The sequence below is a fragment of the Solanum tuberosum genome, unplaced genomic scaffold (assembly GCF_000226075.1).
Source record: "Solanum tuberosum cultivar DM 1-3 516 R44 unplaced genomic scaffold, SolTub_3.0 scf00185, whole genome shotgun sequence".
NCBI lineage: Eukaryota > Viridiplantae > Streptophyta > Magnoliopsida > Solanales > Solanaceae > Solanum > Solanum tuberosum.
Window position 1 is genome coordinate 425,622 of NW_006239122.1, and position 24,803 is coordinate 450,424.

Consider the following 24,803-nt stretch of genomic DNA (forward strand, 5'->3'; position numbering starts at 1 on the left):
TATATTTACTATGCAAAATGACTTTCATCAGTACGTCGCTGAGAATTTAGATAATTCGGTCCAATTGACACCTGAACTTTCCACCCAGATTTGAAAAGAAAAAGTGGTAGGGGGGACACACAAGGGTAGAGTCTATGGTCTAGGCTCTCGAAACGATGTAAGACGACTCTAGTTAGGCTTAGAAGGAATTGGATCGTCACGTCAAGTCGAGGCACTTGACGTGTTCAGATTGTGATTTAGATACTTTTTAATGTTATTTTAAGTTTGTTGTTTTATGTTTTGTTTAGATTGTTTATAATTGTGTGTGTTTGATTGTGCTGAATAGTGTAGAATTGAATTGAATTGCATTTGCAGGTGGGCAAGCAGAAACTGTCAGTTTTTGCTTTCAAAAATGTTGCAGGAAAAGCGACGGACAACGTGGTATTGTCCGTCGCTTTTTTGGGTTTTTTTTTAAAAAAAAATCCCAGAAAAGCGACGGACATCGTGGTTTTTTCCATCACTTTTTTGGGTTTTTTTTTTTTTAAATCTCAGAAAAGCGACGGACAACATGGTTTTGTTTGTCGCTTTTCAGGGATTTTCAAAAATAAAATTTTCAGAAAAGCGACGGACTGCGTCACTTTTTAGAAATAAAAAAAATTAAAATTAAAATAAAGCGACGGAGTCCGTCGCTTTTGTTAAAAAAATTCCAAAAAAAAAGTCAAAAAGCGACGCTGTCCGTCGCTTTTTCAAAAGTGTCGGGGTAAAAAGCGACGGAGGTGACTGCATCGCTTTTTCGTCGCTTTTGACCAAAAAAGCAACGCAGTCCATCGTTTTTGGATATTTTTTTAGTAGTGACCCCTACCCGTTGATCATCCCACCTTCGCCACCTCAAGGCCTCACTCCCCACCTCCTCCCATTCATATAATATTTTGTAAGATTGTGTATAAATGCTTTTGAGATAAATTTTTTAGCTCAATTGTCAAATACTAGAAAAGTAAGTGTTGGTCAGCATTTTAATATTATATTATATTCTACCTTGGAATGGCCACATTAATAATTTTTGTTTGTCTATTCGTTGGAGCATCTACTGGATCATTGCTTGCAATGGATAAACATTTGTGCCTTAGTGGATAATTAATAACCAAAGGCATTATTGCATTAGCCTTTGTGATGAACGTTTCTGTGAACGTTGGAAAGTTGGTCGTCGTGCCAGTGCACGTTAGAGGCATTGGTTACCCCTCTCATCAGCGGCGGACCCAGGATTTTCGTTCAGGGGGTTCGAAAAATAAAAGTATAAACGTGAAAGAAGTCTTTAGAAATGGAAACCTTGAATTCCTACGGGTTTAAAACCAAACTTTTAGCACATTTTTTAAAGTTAAAAAAAATAAAAACACTTGAAAAACAGAACTGAAAATTTAAAAAAAAATCTAAAAAAAGCTGAAACTGAATAAAAAATAAATAAAACGCTATCAGTGGGATTTGAACCGGTGACATACAACATAATTTTGAGGGTACTTGCCACTGTGCCATCAGTTTCTCTTTGTTATTGAGGGGGTTCAAAATATATATATCTACAGAAATACAAAAATTTACCTTATATATACCGTGTAATTTTTTGCCGAGGAGGTTCGGGTGAACCCCCTGGATACAACGTGGGTCCGCCCCTGCCTCTCATTATTCCATTCTTTATTCCTCTATTATTCTTGTAACCTATGTAACTCCTAAGACCATTATCTTCACTATTTACCACCCCATTATCTTCCTATTTATTCCTAGGAAGACTTCCTCAACTATAAATAGTGGTAGTCTTCATTTGTTTTAGAGATAGAATAAAAAGATAGAGTGAAAGAGTTAGTAAAAAAAAGAGAATTTTTATTAGTTGAAAGGAGGTGTTCTTTTTGTGGAGCTTTGGACTCAACTCTTGTCCAGAGTTGTTGAGTTATACTTTGTGTAAGGCTGTTGTATCCTGGAGGGGACAAGTCAAGAAGGACTACTACTGGACCGGTGAAAAACATTTGCTGCAGTGGACTTGAATCTCCTTAAAGAGAGCGAGATATCCGCGCCTCAGCCTGAAGAGATTTCTGTTTCTTCATTTTATTTCAATTGTAATCTTGTATTTTTTGTTTTATTATAATTTTTCACTAACAATTTTAAGGAGATTTAGAATGACTACAATTGAAAAAACCGCGGATGTCAAGATGGGAGACCTTAATAAGCCATTTCGATTCAATGGTAACCATTTCAAAAGATGGAAGGTTGATGACACTTCCATGGATGATGATGAACTCATTTCTCATCATGAGAAAGTGGAAAAGTACGATGGTGAAGAGGCAAGGCGCAAATATGCACTTTTACAAAAAGAAGAGAGCAACATCACAACGAAGATAAATTTAATTACTTCAAATAATGATACTCTTGGAACTCACAAAAAATACTTCTTTGAAGCCTAAGAAGAAAAAAATTAAGAAAAATAATAATAGACCTCCCAAGAAAAATAATGTTGAAAATAACCAAGCACAAAATCAACAAGTTCAAGATAAGGGACCGTGCTTTGTTTGTGGCAAGAGTGGGCATATTGCTCGATTTTGCAGATTCCGGAAACGTGGTCCTAACCCTCAGGTAAATGTTACCAAAGAACCTTTTGTGGCGGTGATTACCGACATAAACATGATTGAGAGTGTTAATGGATAGTGGGCTGATTCTGGTGCAAATCGTCATGTCTGTTATGACAAAGACTGGTTTAAGAAATATACTCATTTTGAGGAGCCCAAAACCATCATGCTTGGTGATTCTCACAAAACTCAAGTGCTTGGAATGGGAGATGTCGAATTGTGTTTTACTTCTGGAAGGGTATTAACTTTGAATTATGTACTTTATACTCCTTCCATGAGAAACAATTTGATGTCTAGTTTTCCTCTTAATAAAGCAGACTTTAAACAGATTATTGAATCTGATCAATATGTAATTGTGAAAAAGGATATTTTGTGGGAACGGGTATGCTTGTGATGGGATGTTCAAATTGAATGTAGAAGTGAATAAAGCTTCTACTTCTGTTTATATGCTTTCTTCTACTAATTTTTGGCATGCTCGTTTGTGTCATATTAATGATCGTTATGTTGGAATCATGAGTAGTTTAGGATTAATCCCAATAATTAAAAAGAATTTTGAAAAGTGTGAGGCTTGTAGTAAAGCCAAAATCACTAAAAGGCCTCATTTTCAAGTTGAAAGAAAAACTGATTTGTTAGAATTAGTTCATACTGATATTTGTGAACTTGGTGAAATTTTAAGTACTCATGGAGGTAATAGATATTTTATCACTTTCATTGATGATTTTTCTAAGTTTACATATGTTCACTTGATGAAAAATAAAAGTGATTCTTTTGAAAATTTCAAAACTTATCTCCATGAGGTTGAAAATCAGTTTGGAAGAAAAATAAAAAGAATTAGAAGTGACAGAGGCCGTGAATATGAGTCAAATGAGTTTAATTCTTTTGTTAGATCATTGGGAATAATTCATGAAACTACTCCTCCTTACTCTCCTTCATCTAATGGAGTAGCGGAAAGGAAAAATAGAACTTTGGTTGAATTGACTAATGCCATGCTTATTGAGTCACATGCACCTTTAAATTTTTGGGGTGAAGCTATTTTAACTGCTTGTTAAGTGTTGAATCGTGTGCCTCATAAAAAGTCTAAATTAACACATTTTGAATTGTGGAAAGGTTACAAGCCAAGTTTGGGATATCTAAGAGTTTGGGGTTGTCTAGCCTTTGTGAGGCTAATGGATCCCAAAATTACAAAGTTGGGTAAGAAAGTTACTACTTGTGCTTTTCTTGGTTATGCTTCAAATAGTACAAATTTCTAATAAAACTTGGAAGTTAGTTGATTTACCACCGGGTTGTAAAACTATTGGTTGCAAATGGGTCTTAAGAAAAAAGTTGAAACCGGATGGATCTATTGATAAATATAAGGCTAGGCTAGTTGCAAAAGGTTTTAAACAACTAGAAGGCCTAGAATTTTTTGATACTTTTTCACCGGTAACAAGAATTACATCCATAAGACTTTTAATTGCTATGGCTGCAATTTTTGATTTGCAAATTCATCAAATGGATGTAAAAACTGCTTTTTTAAATGGAGACCTAAATGAAGAAATTTATATAGATCAACCCGAGTCTTTTATTGAAGCAGGCCAAAAAAGCAAAGTATGTAAACTAATTACTAAATCCCTATATGGCTTGAAACAGGCACCTAAGCAATGGCATGAAAAGTTTGATTCCTGCATGATTGAGAATGGTTTTAAAACAAATGAGTGTGATAAGTGCATATATCATAAGTCTTGGAATAATTCACATGTTATTATTTGCCTATATGTTGATGATTTGTTGATCTTTGGCTCTAACATGAATGTTATTGATGATGCTAAGAATATTCTTAGAAGCCATTTTGATATGAAAGATCTTGGTGAGGCAAATGTTATTCTTGGAATAAAAATAACAAGAACATGTGATGGAATTTTCCTTGACCAGTCACATTATGTTGAGAAAATTTTGAAAAAATATAACTTTCTTGATTGCAAGCATGTTATTACTCCTTTTGATTCAAGTGTTCACTTATTTCCTGTTGAAAGTGAAAATGATGTAATAAATCAAAAGGAATATGCTAGCATAATCGGAAGTTTGAGGTATGTGACTGATTGTACTAGGCCTGATATTGCATATGCAGTAGGAGTACTTGGCAGGTTTACAAGCAAGCTAGGTAATGAACATTGGCATGCTATAACAAGAGTTGTGAGATATTTAATTGGAACGAAAAATTGTGGTTTGTTCTTTAAAAATTATTTTGTTGTACTTGAAGGCTTTTGTGATGCAGATTGGAACACTTTATCAGGTGATTCCTGTTCTACCACTGGTTATGTCTTTACTTTAGGTGGTGGTGCTATTTGTTGGATATCAAAAAAGCAAACTATAATTGCTAATTCTACCATGGAGGCTGAACTAATTGCTTTAACTTCAACTAGTGAGGAAGCGAATTGGTTAAGAGATTTGTTATTTCAAATACCTTATTTTGAAAAACCAATTCCTCCTATTTTAATTCAATGTGATAGCACCGCTGCAATTGGTAGAGTTCAAAACCGTTATTATAACGGTAAATCCAGACCTATACGGAGGAAACACAGTAATGTAAGATCGTATTTGACAAATGGTAAATGGTACCATTAATGTTGATTATGTCAAATCTTGTGATAATCTTGCAGATCCTCTTATTAAGGCCTTAACGAGAGAAAAAGTCTGGAGCACATCGAGGAGGATGGGATTGAAGCCTATAAATCCTTGAGTCATATATGAGGAAACCCAACCTGGGGACTAGATATCCTATAACCAGGTTCAAAGGGAAAAACTAATCATATGATGACTTGTTGTGAAAAATGCACTATCTTTTTATTCCCTCCCTATGATGTAAGTGCATTGTTTCCTGTAGTTTGTGAAGGTTGAGTTGATAAAACTCTTAATGAATATCTGTAGCTCATATGGGTGGAGTGTTAAGCTTACAGGAGCACTCTAGACAGATTTCACCTATGTGATGTGTGGAAGTAGGTCGCTTCCTATGAGAATTGGGCTTATTCTCAAAAGCACTCATGAATCCGAGATAGCACATGGCCATAACATGCTGGCTTTAAAGTTCATGTCAACACCTTGATTATTATGTGTGAGCAGTGATATTTTATTTTCCTTAAGCAGTCATAGTTCAAGTCTGAGACCACTACGACTCTGAAGTAAAAGTTATTGTTTCACTAAGTGAAGGTTCAATGCAGAGCACACCTTCATTATGCATAGTAGTCTTCCTTCAGCTGATAAACTTTGTTAACTAATATGAAAATGAGTGGGGGATTGTTGGTCAACATTTTAATATTATATTATATTCTACCTTGGAATGGCCACATTAACAGTTTTCGTTTGTCTATACGTTGGAGCATCTACTGGATCATTGCTTGCAATGGATAAACATTTGTGCCTTGGTGGATAATTAATAACCAAAGGCATTATTGCATTAGCCTTTGTGATGAACGTTTCTGTGAACGTTGGAAAGTTGGTCGTTGTGCCAGTGCACTAGAGGCATTGGTTACCCCTCTCATTATTTCATTCTTTATTCCTCTATTATTCTTGTAACCTATGTAACTCCTAAGACTATTATCTTTACTATTTACCACCCCATTATCTTCCTATTTATTCCTAGGAAGACTTCCTCAACTATAAATAGTGGTAGTCTTCATTTGTTTTAGAGATAGAAGAAAAAGATAGAGTGAAAGAGTAAGTCAAAAAAGAGATTTTTTATTAGTTGAAGGGAGGTGTTTTTTTGTGGAGCTTTGGACTCAACTCTTGTCCAGAGTTGTTGAGTTATACTTTGTGTAAGGTTGTTGTATCCTGGAGGGGACAAGTCAAGAAGGACTATTGCTGGACCGGTGAAAAACATTTGCTGCAGTGGACTTGAATCTCCTTAAAGAGAGCGAGATATCCGCGCCTCAGCCTGAAGAGATTTCCGTTTCTTCATTTTATTTCAATTGTAATCTTGTATTTTTTGTTTTATTGTAATTTTTCACTAACAGTAAGAAACAAACTTATTTTTCACTCAATTGTGTTGATGAAATTGAAAAAGTGAAGTCAAGATTCACTTTAAGGAAACTGAAGTAAACTCATGAAAACAATTTTTCTCATAAATTTTTTTGTATTTTATCAAAACCATGAAATTTAAACTACAAAACATACAAGAATCTAACAAATTCATCCAAGAATGTCACTAAAAAAAATTAATCTCATCTAGGGGAACACCTCAGTGCTTTGCCCATTTTTTTCGCTTAAACTAAAGGACATCTAAAGCAGCTCCAATTGCAAATATTTCACAATCATCAGCACTAAAAATACTGTTACTATTACATCCACAATAACCCTTGCAAGCACATGACTCATCCCATGATCTTCTCAACTTATTAATTTTTGTTGTCTCATTTACGTTAACCTTCATTGCTATCTTTACTGCTGGAGGTTTCACATCTTCATTAATATTCTTTGAAGTAGTCATGAATATTGCCCACTCCTCTATCTCCATTCTTGTTGACTCAAATATTCTTTTCAATGGAATTTCAACTCTCCCCAAGACTTGTGAGCCACCAATATTTTTCCATGGAAGATGTCTTCTTGACCGTAGCTCGAAGACGACTGTTCCTTGCTTCATCGTGTTAATGGAGTCATGTGTTCCTATGCAATCCAATGAGAAAGATTCATCCCAAAACAAGTTTGATTTTGATGAGATTTCTTGAGTATTTAGCTTAACTCTTTGGTTGTTGTTTCCTGTTGGAAGATAACATCTAACAAACAAGTTGTTTTTCCCTAATGAACTTTGGTTTATGTTTCTTGCTCTTATGATATGTATTTCACAAGTAATAGATGAAAAATCTTGAGTATTAAATTTCTCCATGAAAAATTATGGTTGTTCTTTTGATGGGATTGTTTTGGATGGTTTGTTTTGATGATGGGAAGCATTTAGTTAGTGAGGTATTTATAGTTGGAAATTGTGCTAGCTTCATCTTTGGTAATTAGTGGGAATAAAGTGGTGTTAATTAGCTAATTGTTCTTATATAATAAAATATTATAAGATAAAGAAAACCACCCACCAAATGAGGATTAGTGCTAGTCTTGTAAAGAATGTTTGATGGAGCTAAAGTGAATCCTTTGAGAATCATATAAGAGATTGCCTTTGTGAATTTTTTTTAAAAGAAAAATCTCTTTGGACTCTTGAAAGGTTAAAAAATGTGTGAAGTGATTCTTAGGATAAGTACTAATAATGTGGAAACTAGGGCTTAGTGGGTTGATATGGAACTAGGGGCAGTATCAAATTTAACCCATGAAAGCATAACCCGCTCAAATTTGAATTGATCGGAGCATATGCTCATTGGTAGGGCATTTTAGGCATAGCTTAATTAAGTTACCTCTTTTAAAAGGATGATCTAATTTGAATCACATATATAGTTCAAGTTGATTCACAAGAAAACCTATCGAAACATATAAAATTAGTACTTCTTATAAATTTGATCTATTTGAAGTGGTAGATTCAAAAGAAACTTTTATCAATTACTTTGTTTGTAATTTTTTTAAATAAATAAATATATATATATATATATATATTGGATGGATCAGGTAATTATGACCTAGTATTGTATCTTGACCTAAGTGGTTATAATGCCACAGCGCTTTAAATAGTAAATATACAACATTTTGTGTAAGCAAAAACAATATTTACTTAAGATAAGTAATATAAATATATTATCTGGGTGAATTTTAATTTTGTTGGTGAAAAATTAAATAGATTTCGATTTTAATGTAGTGGCTAGTCGTCGTAGTGGGAGAGTTATTAGAAAACCTGATGGGTTTACGCTCTTAGGGGAATCATATGATAGAATTCCTGAAGAGACTAATATAGAATCATTAAATTACGTCAACGCACTATATGATAAGGATGTTGAAATGTGGTTTGTTGCTATGAAATCTGAAATAGAGTTTATGTACTCAAATCATATACGGGATCTTGTAGAACAACCTATAGGTGTTAACCCTATTGGTTGTAAATGGATTTACAAGAAAAAGAGAGGTGTGGATGGAAAAGTGAAACTTTTAAGGCTCGGCTTGTTGCAAAAGGATTTACTCAAAAAGAAGGAATTGATTATGAGGAAACTTTTTTGCCGATACCATGCTTAAATTCATTAGGATTCTCTTATACATTGCTACTCATTACAAATATCATATTTGAAAAATTGATGTCAAGACGACTTTTCTAAACAGAAGTCTTGATGAGTGCATTTATATGGCACAATAAGAAGGTTTCATGGAAAGTGGCAATGGACACATATTTTGTAAACTTAAGAGATCCATTTATGGATTGAAACATACATCTCGAGCATGGAATATTTGTTTTAATAATTCGATTAAGACTTTTGGTTTTAATCAGTTTGAAAATGAATCATGCATCTACAAGAAATGGGAGAGAGACAATGTAGCAATTTTGATTATGTACGTAGATGACATATTGCTCATAGCAATAATGTGAGCATGCTAAATTCTGTTAAGGAGTAATTGTCGTCGCGTTTTGATATGAAAGACTTGGGAAAAGTGGCTCATATCATCGGTATTAAGCTTATGCGAGATCACAAATAAAGAATATTAGGTTTATCTCAAGCACTTTATATTGATACTATTCTTGCAAGGTTTAGCATACAAAATTTCAAAATGAGATTTCTTCCTTTTAGATATGGAATTACTTTATCAAAGGATCAATCACCCAAAACGGCCAATGAGATAGAGAGGATGAAGACCGACCCTTATGCTTCTGCGGTAGGGAGTCTTATGTATGCTATGTTGTGCAATAGACCAGATATTTGCTTCGTTGTAGGCATGGTTATCAGATTTCAGTTTAATCATGGGCAAGAACATCGGCTGCGACTAAGCATATAATCAAGTACCTGAAAAGGACTAGGGATTACATGCTTGTTTTCCACCCTGGTAATCTTGTACATAATGGGTATAAAGATTCATATTTCTAGTCAGATAGAGATTATAGAAAAATACCTCGAGATATGTATTTACTATGGGTGGTGGAACCATAATTTGGAGGAGCATCAAGCAATCATGTGTTGTTGATTCTACCATGGCAATTGAATATGTAGCTGCATTTGAGGCGGCTAAAGAGGTTGTTTGGCTCGAAAATTTTATGAAAGTGCTTGGAGTGGTTCCTTCTCACTACAACAAATATGATATATAGCTACGACATCAAATTCGTCACTAATTGTTCACTTTTAGTGACAAAATTTACTTTTCGTGCTTAAATATATGAGACACATATTTTTAGTGACGAAACATAAAAATCCGTAGCAAAGTTTTGTCCACTAAAGTTTCCCACCAAAAAATTAATTGGTGCCATTTATTAATTAGTGTTAGTCACGAATTTAAAGTTATCGGTGACACATTATTTAGTCACTAATAATGTATCTAATTCATGACAAATTATTTTTTGTCTTAAAATTTAATAATTTTTGGACACAAAAAAATTTCATCTAAAAAATTATGTTGTTACAATATCGACAAATTAGAGTTCATAGTTAAATGTTATAAGTTTTAGCTATAAAAATTTAGATTTAATTATGACATTTATTTTCGTCACTAATATAAATAATTGGTGACAAAGATTTTATTGTCTCTAATCAATCTCAGATTTAGTGACAACAAAGAAATTGTCACAAAATATGTAAGGTGTTAAATAGCGACAACTTAAAATTTGTAGTGAATAATTCAACTATTTGCTCCGAAAAAATTCATAGCTAAATACAATTTTTTTGTCTACAATTATTCATAATTACAAGTGACAACTTACAAAAAGAATAATACAAGTGCTTCATAGAATTAGACAGAGTCCATTCGTTAATTGGCGAGGGAAAATATTAAAACCAATGAATTCGGCTGATTTTGTAAAAATGAAAAAGTTCAATTCATCAATTTTCTTAAATTACGCAATTATAAAATGCATCATTTGAAAAATACAATCCAAGTTATAAGTATTGTGAGTGGGGCACGGTTCTACAACTAGATCACTAATATTTGTTGGTTTAACACTTTTATTTTCTATTTGATACACTTTCATCAATAAAGACGATAAAAATAATAATTTCTCAATTCTTGGTGCTAATTTTTGTGCGTGTCTATTGATTTGTGATTGGTAAACTGCATAGACTAAGTCGATCGATTTGCTTCTGTTTAAAAATATGTATATATTTAATAGTAATTCCACATACATACATAGAGCAACTATACAAAGATAACATCGACTTACAAACTTAGACTTTGCAAAGGTGCGAATTATTTCATGAATTTCTATTAACTTTTCCATCAGTGTGAACTTACAAACTTAGACTTTGCAAAGGTGCGAATTATTTCATGAATTTCTATTAACTTTTTCCATTAGTGTGAAAATTGAAATAAACTAAAAAATGAAAGCACAAATGAAAGAAATGAACCAACTAGGATTTCAAATATATTATGATGAAATACTATAGTTATGGGTATCGATGTTTTTTTCAAAACAATTGATTTACTGATCGAATTGAACCGATAATTCATTTTTTTAAATAAGATCAAAAGTTTAACTTTTTATAAATTTATAATTGTACTGAATAATTTTTAAAATTTATCAAAATAAATAAAATAACAAAATCGTACTGAATATATTTAAAGATATTTTGAAAAATATACAATTTAATTAAAATATAATATACATTTGAATGAATTGTGGGTGGTAAATTTCATTCATTTGTGTATGTGTATAAATAATCATATAATCTATTATTTCTACAGAAGTTAAATTTGAAAGAAGTGAATGAAGTTAAAAATAAACAAAAATGAGAGACAAGAGAGAGTTGATCGGATGGTAAGCACTCCTCACTTCCAACTTTAAGGTTGTGAGTTTGAGTCCCCAAGAAAGCATAATGTGGGAGGGGTTAAAAAAATTGAGATGGGAGATAGATAATAGGAAAATTAACATTTATTATAATAATAAATTTATCCCCAATTAATACATTTAAGAACAAAATATTTTTTTGTGTATAAAATATAGTCATTTAGTGACGAAATAAGATTTTGTTCAACTACGAAATACATATAACTTTAGAGACAATTGATGTCGTCACTGATTGAATTAAAATAATTAGTGACGATATAATTTTGTCGGTAATAATAACCTTTTTAGTGACAAAGCATACTATTAACTACAAACAAATACACTTTTTACGACAATAAATTTGTCACAAATGCTTAAGCATTTGGGGACAATTTTTCTTTTTGTAGTTAATATAATACTTTTAGCGACGAAGCACTAAATCGTCTTTGTATACTTTTAGCGACACACATTTAGTGACGACTGATTGACGAATTATTTTTCATCTCACAAGATTTTTAGTGACGAAATATGATTTATAAATGACGAAATTATTTGTCCCTAATAATCGAATTTGTTGTAGTGTCTGTTGAACCACCAATCACACCGTACTGTGACAACAGTGGTGCAGTAGTCAATTAGAAAGAACCACGAAGCCAGGAGTAAACATATTGAGAGGAAATAACACTTGATTCGTGACATAACTCAAAGGGGTGATGTGACATGTGGATTTTATATCCGTCATGTGGAATAAGTTAAGTATAATAATAAAGGATTAAATTAGTCAATAAATTAAATTATTCAAAAAATTTAATTCAATTGATTGGTGTCAGTAATTCTAACATGGAGAGTTAAATAAGATGTAATGGTAGATTTCAAAATTAAATTGAGGAGTGCAATTACAAATTTTAGTGGAATAATTTGTAATTTATTACAATGATTAATTCATTATTTTGCGACTTAATATTGTAATTGGGAGCCTCAGTTAATAAGTCTACGATCCCTACTGTGTCTGACTAATTAACCAGTTATGAAAAGAAGAAAAGAAGTGTTCCGTAAGAATAATTAACATTTACTAGTCTTCTGTAAAGAATGAATTATTGAGTTTAAATATTTTATTTAACTGGTCTTAAAAGAAATTTTATTACCTAATGTATTGCTTTAATGTTGTCTTTATGAAAAAGAATTTTAAAACGTCTGATTTTATTTGTTGTTGATTGCCTTTTATGGCTTAATGACTCCAAATTGTTGGGATGTTTGAAAAACTTATCCCTTCCCCTCTTTATCTTTAGTAGAAGTGTGGGGATAAAAGGGCTGGTTGGAGCAAAAAGGAGGATCAATCTTTTTTTTTTGAAAAGATTTGCACACAAACTACTGGTTGGAAAAGAATTAGTGAGGAGTAGTAGAAGATCTGAATTCTGGATTCATCAAGCTTAAACGAGTACTGCAAAACCTTCAACAAGTTAGTGAATTATGAATTTCATTTTTTTTTATATTATTTGTTATTATGTAATTTGTAATCCTAAATTATGCTTCCACTGCGTATATGATCTATGTACTCTAACACATGTAATCTCAAACATCTATTTATAATAGAAACGTCGATAGTTTGTTACCTTGCTTGTTTTTTAACTATATATGATTTGTCCATTTAATAAGATTATAAGAGATGATTTTTTTTTATAATTTTCACGAGTTGTGTGATTTTCAAATCTACACGAAAAATACAACTTTTAAAATTGAAATGAAATTTGACCAAACAAAATTAAAATTCCAATTTCAAATTCAAATCAACGAACCCAAATGTGGCATAAACAAGTGTATACTTATTAATGGGGTATTCATTAAAATACTTAAAACAATATTAAGAATATCCTAAACAATATCATAGAACCATTGATAAAATTCTGACTCCTTCCCAACTTACATTTAGATTCACATAATTATTTTAAGTTCCATAGATACATATCCATTGTGTTAAGAAAATCAACTAGTTGCCAAGTAGATTAAATCTAATATTAAATAAATAACATCTATTAAGTCCACTTCATCCAAAAACACTTATGTCATAAGAAAATGCATGGCTAAAAACAATCCTTATGATTTGTTTTGACATCAATGAGAAAGCAAACTATAGAGACATAGGAACAAAAATATAAATTTAACAAATGCTTGAACTTACTATCTTAAGGGATATTGGATAGTGGACTTTGTAAATTCCTTTCTTATTAAGTAAATACATTTGCTTAGCACTCATTTATTAGACAAGAGGGTGAGATTTGATATTTTTAGTTTTATGTCATTTTTATCAGAGATTTTAAATATATAAGATATTTTCATTTTTATACACAAAAAATTTAAAGATGTTATTTCTTCTATTCAATTTACATAAGGTCCTTAAAAATTATTTTCACGGCAAAAAAAAAATAGAACCTCAAATTAAAATGAAGAGTGTTTATTATCTGATCAATCTCTCTGTCTCATAGGGTCCTTTGGTTGTTATGAAGAATCACTAAGATGAAAAGATAATATTCTCCTTGTTGAATTAAGTTGAATACTACTCCCTCCGTCCACTTTTATTTGTCATGTTGCGTTTTTCGAACGTCAATTTGATGAATTTTCAAAGTTAAATTAGATTAAATTAATTTGATATTTTTTTTAAAAAATAGTAATTCAAAAACTATATGAAAAGTACTATAAATTGCAATTTTTTGTATATCAATATGATGAAAATATACATCGTACGGTGTTAATCAAAATTCTTATAATTTAACTCTAAAAAAAGAAACTATCACAATTAAAAATGGATGGTTCGAATAATAAATAGGAAATCAATGTAGCAATCCAAACCCTTTGGACTCGACAAAGAAAGATTATAGTATATGACAACTAACAGCCGTAAAAATAAAGTGGAAAAAGATACATTAATTAATTAGCCTTAATGCTTTTCCTATTTGTCAACTTAATCTCCAAAATAATGTTGCCCACAAATACTTTAGCAATTAATTAGGCACCGCAACAATCGTGTAACTCATTTTTGTACACCAATGCAACGGTGGACTGTTTCATCCTTAATCATAGGTCTCGGGTTTGAAGCTTGGTTATGGAGAAAATTTTGTTGGAAGTGTCATCCCAAATGAGCCCTACAGTGCGTGATCTAACTTTAGTCAAGGCTCTAATGTATACTCCGAACCGCAGATTAAAAAAAAACTCATTTTTATAGTCGAGGTCATTTTCTTAAGCACTTCAGAATTATCTTATAAGATTTTGCAGATCACTTCTCCATAATTTAAAGGGGAAAAAAGATGTTAAAAGTGAAAATCTCCATAAATTAATCAATAAGTTGATGGAATTGATTTTTTAAACAATTTTTAAAAAAAGAGGACCATATGAAAATTGACAATTTGACTGTTCATCCACTGAAAAATAAATAATTTACTTCATATTTAATATTGTGTCCTCATTCTCCATTTATAAGATCTGTCAACATCCCATCTTATGAATTATATTATATCCACACCATAAGTTGCAACTTTATTTATATATTCAATTCCCATTCCAAGAAAAAATAATGTTTAAGAAAACAAAAATGGAAAATTGTCAAATAGTTGAATAAAGAGGAATCCTATTATAAATTAGAAAAGGTCCAAATTTAAGTATGTACTAATTGAAATGGTTCAATATTATCCTTTGTTACATGAGAAAATTAGCAAACTAGTCAAAATTCCTAACATAATTATTAAAAATATCTACACTTTAAAATAATTATTGAAAATATCAATAAGTCAATATTTAGCGAATATAATGTATCCTAATATCTACACTTTATTTACCTTTCTTTTTTTTTCTCAATGTGGGCCCACTTTTTGACCCCAAAATGACTCCTTTATTCACTTTTCTCTCTAATTTTTTTTAGGAAAAAATTTCAAAATGTCAATATTTTGACATTTAATAGGACCCCTTAGCCACTACTTTTAATATTTTATTTAAAATGTCAATATTTTAGTTTGTTATGTATTTGATTTATGTATTTTTTATTTGTTTGATTTGCAAGAATACAATTATTTAATAACAAAGAGGAGAAAATCAGAGGAGAGAATATTTTTTTTGTAAAAAATAAACATATCACTTAAAATTCTCATCACTTACCATTTCAAAGAAATCCCCTTTTCCATTCGATTGGAATTAAGTTTCTTTTTTATTATGTTTTCATCGTAATTGTATACCAATATATTTTACATTTTATGTGCTCACTTTACTATTCAAATTAAAACTGATATTTTACTTTCATAATGAAAACTAAAAATTGTATCCCAGACATGACTGCCAAATATATATATTTTTATTTGTATTACAGAAATATTATTAACTGTATCCCAATATAATATAATCATTACAAATGAATATGATTTAATTATGAAATGATACAAGATTCTGAAAATAAAATAAAATAACATACATGGTGGAAATAATACAATCTGTTGAGGAAGGATACAATATTCTAAAAAAGTACAAATTGATTGTGAAAGAAATAGGGATACAAGATTCTGAAGGAAAAAAAAACAGCATACATATTGGAAATAATACAATTTGTTGAGAAAGGATACAATATTCTAAAAAAATAAATACAAATTGATTGTGAAAAAAAGGATATATCTATGCTTAGAAAATACAAACTAAAAAAAAATACAATGTTCTTAATAAAAACATAAATGTTGAGTAAAGGAAAACAATTACCAAACAAAAATTAATATGAATATAATTTTTGCAACCTTCTTCTCTGACTCTCTCTTTCTTCTTCTCGTCTGCTATATTTCTTTTTTCCGATTTTTCGTTCACCAAATTCAAATCCAAATCCGTATTCTTAATAAAAATACAAATGTTGAGTAACAGAAAATAATTAACAAACAAAAATTAATATGAATACAATTTTTGCAATCTTCTTCTCTGACTCTCTCTTTCTTCTTCTTCGTCTGCTATGTTCTTTTTTCCGAAAATTTTGTTCACCAAATCCAAATTCAAATTTGTATTCACTTGTGCATTAATAACCCTATAAGCAAAATTTTGAAATTATTAAATATGAATGTATAAAAAATCAAACAATATATGATGTATGAATGCCAACGTAGATTAACACAATCTACGAAATCTCAAATATGAAAACAAATCATAAATTTATGGGGGGGGGGGGGGAAATGGAAGCTACGGAAGAGAGAGAAGCGGAAGATGAAAAAATGAAGAACAATTGGAAGAGGAAATTAGATGAGAGAGAATTTTATTTTATTTTTTTTGAAAAAATATGAGAAAGAATTGTTGAAAAACGTGTGAATAAGGGAAAAAAAATATGTGAGATAGAAACGGAGGATAGAATGTAGGTAAAAAAAAGTGAACTTTATCTGTCCTAATTCTTCTAGAAAAAAATTATTCAAATTTATCACTCTAAAAAAGAGAGCTATTGTAAAGCGTAAAATCACTTATATCAAATTCACCGACAATAGCTTAGCTTAGTAGTTGGCATGACATTGTTGAATGCTTCTACTTATCCGACTCTCTTGTAATGGTCAGGTAATAATATGAAACCAAGAGTTAAATGAGAATAAAATTGCTTAATTTCAAATAATATATAGTCAATTTTGATCCTATTTACCATTAATAAATCATCCCGTAGAATGTTATAATTTTTTGTTAAAAAAAATAACTAAATCATATTTATGAAATTGTTTGAGTAATTTAATCTTGTTCTACATATGTGCGAAACTCTAGGAGACAAATAATTATCAAAGTATAGAATGACAAGATATAAATAAGCGTGAGGAGAGTAGACAACAAGGATCCGTGGCGCAATGGTAGCGCGTCTGGCTCCAGATCAGAAGGTTGCGTGTTCGATTCACGTCGGGTTCAATTCCCCCGATCTTAAACGGTCCAATCCTTTTTTCTCTATGTTTGGTTGGATATCGTTCTCCAATGTCATATATTTATAATTTAAATAATAAATCTATAAAGTACGGGATATAACTATTATGAAAAAGTAGTGGTAAATTGAGAAGAAAAAATATTACCAAATTGATCGTTACACAAAATGGGTCTTTTTGTTGTTACCTAATGATGTATTTAATATGAACAATAAAATTATTTAGACTAACAATACAATACAATAGGTAACAACCATCCAATCAAGGTGTAAGTTAATCTTTATTGGGAAAAGAGACAAAATTTCTTCTGAACTATGTGAAATAGACTATTTATACTCTTCTTTACATTTTGAGATAAAAAATACCCCTACTGTTATCTTAAGAAACCACAAATACCCTCAAGAGTTAGCAACAGTGATGTGGCACGCCACATGACACTAATTTCACCACCTAAGCTTGTCAACTAGGATACCCACTAAATTTTAATCCAATTTATAATCCAAACTATAACCTATTCTTATTAGACCCGACCCACTAAAAAGAGAGAAGAAGATTTGAGCAAAGATGGAGAGAAATACCTTAATAGAGAGATAAGAAGATGAAGAGAGTTAAACAGTTTGCCTCTTAATTTTAAGGTCGGGTTTTGCAAAAATGTGTTAAGATTTTTTTATTTTTATTTTAAATGTGTTAGGATTTGAATTATAAATTGGGTCAAAATTTAGTGAATATCCTAATAGGCAAGCTTAAGTGGCGAAATTAGTGTCATGTAGCATTTTACATCACCACTGTTAACTCTCAAGTGTATTTATGGTCTCTTAAGATAACGACACACAATTTTTATCTCAAAATGTAACAATGGATATAAGTAATCTTATTCACATAGTTCAAAGGCAATTTTGACCTTGTTCCGATCTTTTATTGATCCTTCTAGATTTTTACCTTCGACTTTTTGTGTATTGCACAGACAAAACATTTCTCTTTCGAAAAAAAAAAGGAAGAAAAAAACCTAACAGTGCCCTCTTTTTAAACAACTTTTCCCTTGTGTGACCTATAATCTAAATGAGAGAGGGCAAAAAAAAGTACACCATTTAATTTTTGGTATATCTAAACAGAAAAAATATCATCATAATACATAATGTAAAATGTAGAAGATTAATCTGTCAGCCTCAGTTCTACCTGCCATTTTTATTCACGGGGGGCTGACCGGAAAGATTATGCCTAAACCTTTTACAACGACGGGAACAAGGCGCTATACACAGTTAACTATATGAAATATTACAAGAAACAACTTAAATAGTTTTTGTATACCCTAACTATATAGTTTCCTACCCTCAATCTAACTGCAATGTATTACATTCATAATTCATTAATTATTTGCCTCTATGAACGTTTTCACAACATTGGAATACATCATCGTAGTCACAATTGTTGTGTATATTCATTTGGTTCGCCTTCCCCCTCCTCATCCATCTTAATTGAACGCAGCTGCCACTTGCCTTCACCATCAATCAACCGTAATTCCGCAGAATGGAAAGGTATTAGAGCAGGGCGCTGAGGAAAAACATAGCAAGAAAAAAGTTGGATAAGAGATGGGTTGATGGCCATAAGAAATGCCGATGACAATAACAGACATGGATGCAAACCTGTGAAGATGTAACAACGGTAATGCCAGCATCCTTAGCAAGCCTATAAAGGTGTTCTTCGACATCAACACTAGTAGCACTGCAAATAGAAGAGGAAATAGCAGGGTCAGGTATACAAGGCCATAGAAAAGCTTCCGTATACTAATTGGAACACACTGAGATCTGAGCTTGTTTACTTACTTTGTACATTCGTCAAGGATTCCAAACCGTGGCTTGTGAAAAAATAAGCGTGCCTTGTAGAAATGCCAAATCAGTTAGCAGCGAAGAAACAAAATATGAATTACATTTCTAAACAAAGTTTTTGGGTCAAGAAACAATCAGCACTTTTTGAGCTCACCATTCCTAATCGTTGTTGTTCTCCAAGAGATAGGATGTCCTCCCAGTTCTGGTTGGCATCCCAGCCACCTTCTCTTTCTAAAAGGTAGACTAATTTAACATCCTCGAGAATTGATTGCAGATGAGAATCCAAAATGTTAGAAGACCCTAGATGTCTCAGACCTGGTATTCAAAAGATAAGTCACTGAGAGGACAATTATGTTGGCATCAACACCTGTGACTGCTAAATCAATGACTACTTGAACACTAGCAAAAGCCAATAAACAGACATCATAAAAGATTTGCCAAATATTAAAATTCTTACTAGTATGGGAATATGTTTTACAGAAATTTGTGCTTTTTTTGTCTCTCTCACCTTTCTGTTGATCAACTTTTTATTATTTGCATTATCTATAAAGCAGAGACGCCAGATATATGGCCTGATACCAGAAGCTTATGTCAAAATAGTCATGATTTATGTCCCTGTTAAAGATGAGTTGCATGCCATCCTTAGATATTTTGGTGATTCTGTTCAAAACTTCTTATTTTTGGACTAGTGCCTTCAGGACTTGAACTCCTAAAAGGACAACAGAATGACAGACATACCAAACTTTGCAGCCCAATTGAATAAATTTGGAGTTCAAGAATAACATTTAAGTCCCCGAATCAAAATGCATGACTTAGTAAAGAGGATCATACTACCACTCAATCGAAACCCAAAAAAAGCTGAAGGCAAAGGGTCCCACCTTATGCATGGGTCAACATGTTTACATTGACTATCTTAGTCACGTTATATTTGGCTTTTCGTTTACTTTGGAAATTTCTCTCGCGATTATGCAGCTTATGACCAACCAAGCCAAAAAAAAGAGAGTAATGCTGGCTAAATTGATGAATTAATTTGTTATAATTATCTGCTAGGCAAATTTGACATAATATAAGATTGTATTTATGGTGTCATGGCCCTAGATCTCAAAGTTTCCATGTCTCGGTTTGACTCTACATTGAAATACTGGTGTCTTTGTGCTTGTGCAACATAGCCTGTAACAATAATATAAGATTTGTTTTTCGTATGAATATTATATATTTGGCACGAGGGTCCGTGATGATTATATTAGCTTAATTTTCAATTAAACCTTGCACTCTTTTCTTAAGAGTTGCTTACTTCACTGGCAACTCACTAACGTATTCTTCCCAGACAGATTTTTCAAACAATGTCATGACTCATGAAGAGGAAGACCTTCGAATGATTGGGAGATCCCAATATTGACTGAATTTTACAAGTTTTTGGAGGCATTTCAAGGATTAAAAATTGGAGTGGACTGCTTATAGTGGAAGGGACATAGCAAAGGAGTGTACAAGGTGAGGGATGGGTATAAGATCTTAAATCAGGTTGAGCCACAGATTACTAACTGGCCATGGAAGCATATTTGGAAGATCAGAGTGCCTCATAGAGTAGAGCATGCTCCACTTAGCTCTTAGCCAATGAGGTTGTTCTTACCCTTGATAATGAGGGGAAAAGCGGGGGATACCCCTATGTTCAAGATATTTTTTGTTTCTACATTGTCCGATAACTTTTTTTTTTTGATGACAAGGGAAACCCGCAGCCGCTACCCTTTGGGTGCGCACAGGGTAAAACCCCCGCTCCTATGCAATAGCTCGCAAACCACATAGGAGAGGTAACCCGCACTAGGCAAGCCCGGCACGACGAGCTCGACCCAGAAGGCAAACCCCTTGCTTTCGTTGGCAAGGGGTTTCGAACTTGAGACCTCCAACATGGAAGTCCCAAGCCCAAACCACTGGGCCACCCCGAAGGGTACATTGTCCGATAACTGATCAGCTGTGGAAGATTTTTTTTCAATATCAGAGGTATCTCATGGACCCTAGTACTTGATGACACTCTTTTCAGCTGGGAGGAAGCTGGAGTTGATGCAAGAAATAGGGATAGATGAAAGATTATTCCACCATGTATTTGGTGGACAATTTGGAAAGAAAGGAATGCCACATGTTTTGGAAATAGGAGTAGTAATATACAGAAAGTTGACCTAATTGTATATAGTTATTCTGCTTTTGGTGTACAAAGGCTTTTTCTGATGATACTGTAACAATCCTAGATGTTTTGGGGTCTGTATAGGATTGTAAGTTCAGTCTAAATTTTATTCTCTTAATTTTCGTAAATATGGTTTTCCAGGTAGTACTGAAATTAGTACAAATGTTACCAGATTCAAAAAAAAAAAACATGACTAACAAGCTTGGATGGTTCAGAACAATCTCCATTTCAGAAGGTTTTGCACATGATAATATAACCTCTGACCGTAAACACTTACCAATCATAGTTTTTTCAACTGCTAAAGTAAAGCTAAGTATGACATCTGTATCTTCTAATCTTCCTCTTTAAAGAAATAACTTTATATCCCTTCGGAAAGCTCACTACAAATTTGTATTCATAAACCTGGAATAGCCCTCGGCACTTGGGATTTTCATTTTTAATATACAATAATATCAGTGGTTCAAAGAAACTCCAATTCAAAATAAATTACTGTATCACCCTTCATAGGGAAAAGTAAATCTAATAATCACTCACAACCGGCGCCCGTTAGAAAGCTCTATTTCCTGAGAAAGCTGTATGATTTTTAACTACCTCACCTCAAGTACAAATTGTAACAGTCTACAAGCACGCCAATTCACAAAAAAACTGAGGAATGTATTATAGCCAGAAAATTTACCTTCTCGCATAGCCTGTACCCTTTTCTCAGCCACTTCATGTGAGAGAGGATATATAATTTGATCCCTTAGAGTTCCTAAGCACGTATATGGTCGTTGGGGTACATAGAAGATGCCACTGCCTAATTCTGTGTTAAGCGGTTGGCATGGTTTAACTAATTTTCCACTTACAACTGGCCATAAACCACGAAGGACTCTGAAGATTGAACTCTTTCCACTTCCATTAGGGCCTTCAGAGAGGAAGTAATTAGCAAGTAAATATCACGATATACTTAAGTATAAGTAGAGGTCATCTGGCCACTAACCAGTTACAAGAAGGCTTTTCCCCTTCACTATATCACATGTTAGCTTCCTAGCCAAGATTTTTTGTCCTGGTGTAATGATGTCCACTTCAGAGAAAGAAATTACATCCTCAGAGGATGGCGATGAACTAACACCTTCAGGTAAATCTGCATGCATACAAGAAACATCAGTTCCATACAATGATACTAACATCTGAAGACTAGTATTAAAAAAATCCAGCCAAAAGCAATTTGGTAAGGAAAGATCACTATGTTGTGATGCTAGAACTGAATGATTTTAGGCAGTTTTCAGCACTGGTGGATATCAGGAATTTTGTCAGAAACAAATTTAGCTTCAGCTATTTGATTTTGCTATTCCAATACAACAAACATACCTAATATAATCCCACAAGTAGGCTCTGGGAAGGGTAATGTGTACGCAGAACTTGCCCCTACCTTGTGAAGGTAGAGAGGTTGTTGCCAATATTATAGCCAAATGTCAACTTACTTTGTACCAAATTTCCCATATTTATAAGCAGAAATTCCCAACAATTTCTGGTAAATGTGAAGTTCTAACCGTTCAAAATCAAAATTGACCCTAGAATTTGAGCCATAGTTCCTTTGTGTGCTAGATATAATAATTACAGATGCACACTTGTTCCCTCTAATTTGTCTGGCAATGCTAGCGATTATCCTCAGCAATGTTATAATTTTATACTCAAGAATCAAGAAGAAAAGATAATTAGATGGCATTGACAGAAAGAGAGGATCATAGAAGAACTGGGAAACATGAATGTTGTTCAAAGGAAAAAGAAAAGAAAGACGGTAAAATATTCAGACAAATAATTATGATTGGTAACAATTATAATTTACTGGAGATGCATAATTCTGGTGTGGCTAGAAAGGGCTCTATTTATTTATAAAAGATGGTTCCCATGGAATCCAAGTTACGTAGTCTAGCAACTATGTACGCCACTATATCAAAAGCCTCAGAACAAATTGGCTGGTCATTCATTAGCATAACCTAGTTGTAGCATCTTCAAGACGAACACTTTCATCCCAAGAATTCATCAGCCAAAACTAAGTGTTTTCCGCATATTCACTAGCATTAACCATCCAAATAAGCTTTTAACAAAAGAAAAAACTTCCCATTGGATTTATCTATCTTCAATTTCTTTACCAAGTTCATGCTCGCCTCTCCTTCACACTCAAAACCATGACATCTACAATACTATTGCAATGCACTCAAACGGGCCTATCAACTCAAAGGTTTACAGCATAATGCTTGGAGCTTAACCATTAAATGTTGCACAAATGTCATTGAAACTTATAACCAGAGAAGAGCATTTGAGAGTTGGAAGTGACAGAAACAAGAGAAAATTAAAAGTCAAATCACACCCACCATATTGAGCAGCATCTAGAAACTCTTCCAGCTCAAAAATTCTATTGATACCACCAGAAAGCTCAACAAATTTTTTGTGGAGCTCAAGAATGTCACCAAAAGCTAAAAAGCTTTGAGACACAACAGATGCTAAAAATCGCAGTGCATGAGCGAGTTCACCTAAAAAAAAGGGACAGTAAAAAGAATAGGTAATTTTTCACAAAAATATTAACAGCATAAAAATACACAAATTCATAGTTGGTTGGGAATCACCTTGAGTTGAAGTCAAAGCCCGGTCGCCCTTGTGCTCCATAGCATACAACAGGCTCAATCCCCAAGTAACATTGTGTGGAAGCTGCTTCGTGATGAACTCATCTATTATGCCAAATAACCATTTCTTCTTAAGAAGCAAAGAAGAGTGGTGAAGAAGTTCTTTAAACCTTGCTTCAACCATCTGTCATGCATAACATGTATCAGTATCGTGCTAGAGATAACTGGATAAACAAGAAAACAGTAAAGGACACAACAAAATCAAGAATCTTCTATTAATCCTTACCAGTATGAGCTAAAGAAAGATATTCCAAGAACAACATGTGTTATTAAAAGAGGTCATTTCATTGCTTAAAGCAATCGAGAGATGCAAAGCAAGAGGTTGTTGCTTCTCATGGGTGAAGCAATGCAACTCCGGAGAAGACCAAAGCTTCAAGCAGCGGATGCAAAGCATTATAAGTGAGAAGCAGGTCTTTTATTTGGTGTTGACTTTAAAAGACGGTAAAAAGAGAAATAAGTTCCATCCCAGCAGGTTAGCTTCTTTGTTCTCTTTAGCATCTTTCTTCAATGATTCTTCTTCTATTAATCCTACTTCTCTACTGCAATGAAGCCTATTCTACTACTGTTTTGGAGCTTTCCTTCTTCTCCTCTCTCTCTTTCTCTCCCTTTTTTCTTATTTCTCGGGATAGTTCTTTCTCTCCTAATCTCTCTTGCTGCAATTTTATATTCTTCTTTCCTTTTCTGTCTCTGATCAGTGTTATCAAAGCAAAAAGCGCAAAAAAGTCTAATGCCTGTTGGGGTTTTAAGCGCAAATAAAGCGTGGGCTAAT

General features: G+C 32.7%; 2 protein-coding genes and 1 non-coding gene across 5 annotated transcripts in view; 1 reads left to right on the forward strand and 2 right to left on the reverse strand.

Moving 5' to 3' along the window:
* Nucleotides 1-6,792: 6,792 nt before the first annotated feature.
* LOC107062102 (uncharacterized) lies at nucleotides 6,793-7,465 on the reverse strand. Its single transcript, XM_015312332.1, has one exon. It carries the CDS (start codon nucleotides 7,447-7,449, stop codon nucleotides 6,835-6,837), a length of 615 nt encoding a protein of 204 aa, XP_015167818.1. The 5' UTR covers nucleotides 7,450-7,465; the 3' UTR covers nucleotides 6,793-6,834.
* Nucleotides 7,466-17,280: 9,815 nt separating this feature from the next.
* Nucleotides 17,281-17,352, forward strand: TRNAW-CCA (transfer RNA tryptophan (anticodon CCA)). Its single transcript has one exon. It is a non-coding gene; the product is annotated as a tRNA-Trp (tRNA).
* A 1,116-nt stretch (nucleotides 17,353-18,468) lies between these two features.
* Nucleotides 18,469-24,803, reverse strand: part of LOC102587630 (ABC transporter D family member 1) — a 28,038-nt gene continuing 21,703 nt past the window's right edge. For all 3 annotated transcript variants that reach the window (XM_006355290.2, XM_006355289.2, XM_015312316.1), the window contains exons 20-27: nucleotides 23,978-24,158; nucleotides 23,726-23,884; nucleotides 22,348-22,491; nucleotides 22,045-22,272; nucleotides 19,344-19,504; nucleotides 19,187-19,239; nucleotides 19,007-19,085; nucleotides 18,469-18,914 (exon numbers count right to left, since the gene is read on the reverse strand). In XM_006355290.2, coding sequence (XP_006355352.1) covers nucleotides 18,783-18,914; nucleotides 19,007-19,085; nucleotides 19,187-19,239; nucleotides 19,344-19,504; nucleotides 22,045-22,272; nucleotides 22,348-22,491; nucleotides 23,726-23,884; nucleotides 23,978-24,158 — 1,137 coding nt within the window. In that variant the 3' untranslated portion in view covers nucleotides 18,469-18,782. The remainder of the gene's footprint in view (nucleotides 18,915-19,006; nucleotides 19,086-19,186; nucleotides 19,240-19,343; nucleotides 19,505-22,044; nucleotides 22,273-22,347; nucleotides 22,492-23,725; nucleotides 23,885-23,977; nucleotides 24,159-24,803) is intronic.

What these genes read in the sequence shown, in the direction of transcription:
- LOC107062102 (XM_015312332.1), bottom strand. Translation starts at nt 7,449, where the DNA reads ATGGAGAAATTTAATACTCAAGATTTTTCATCTATTACTTGTGAAATA.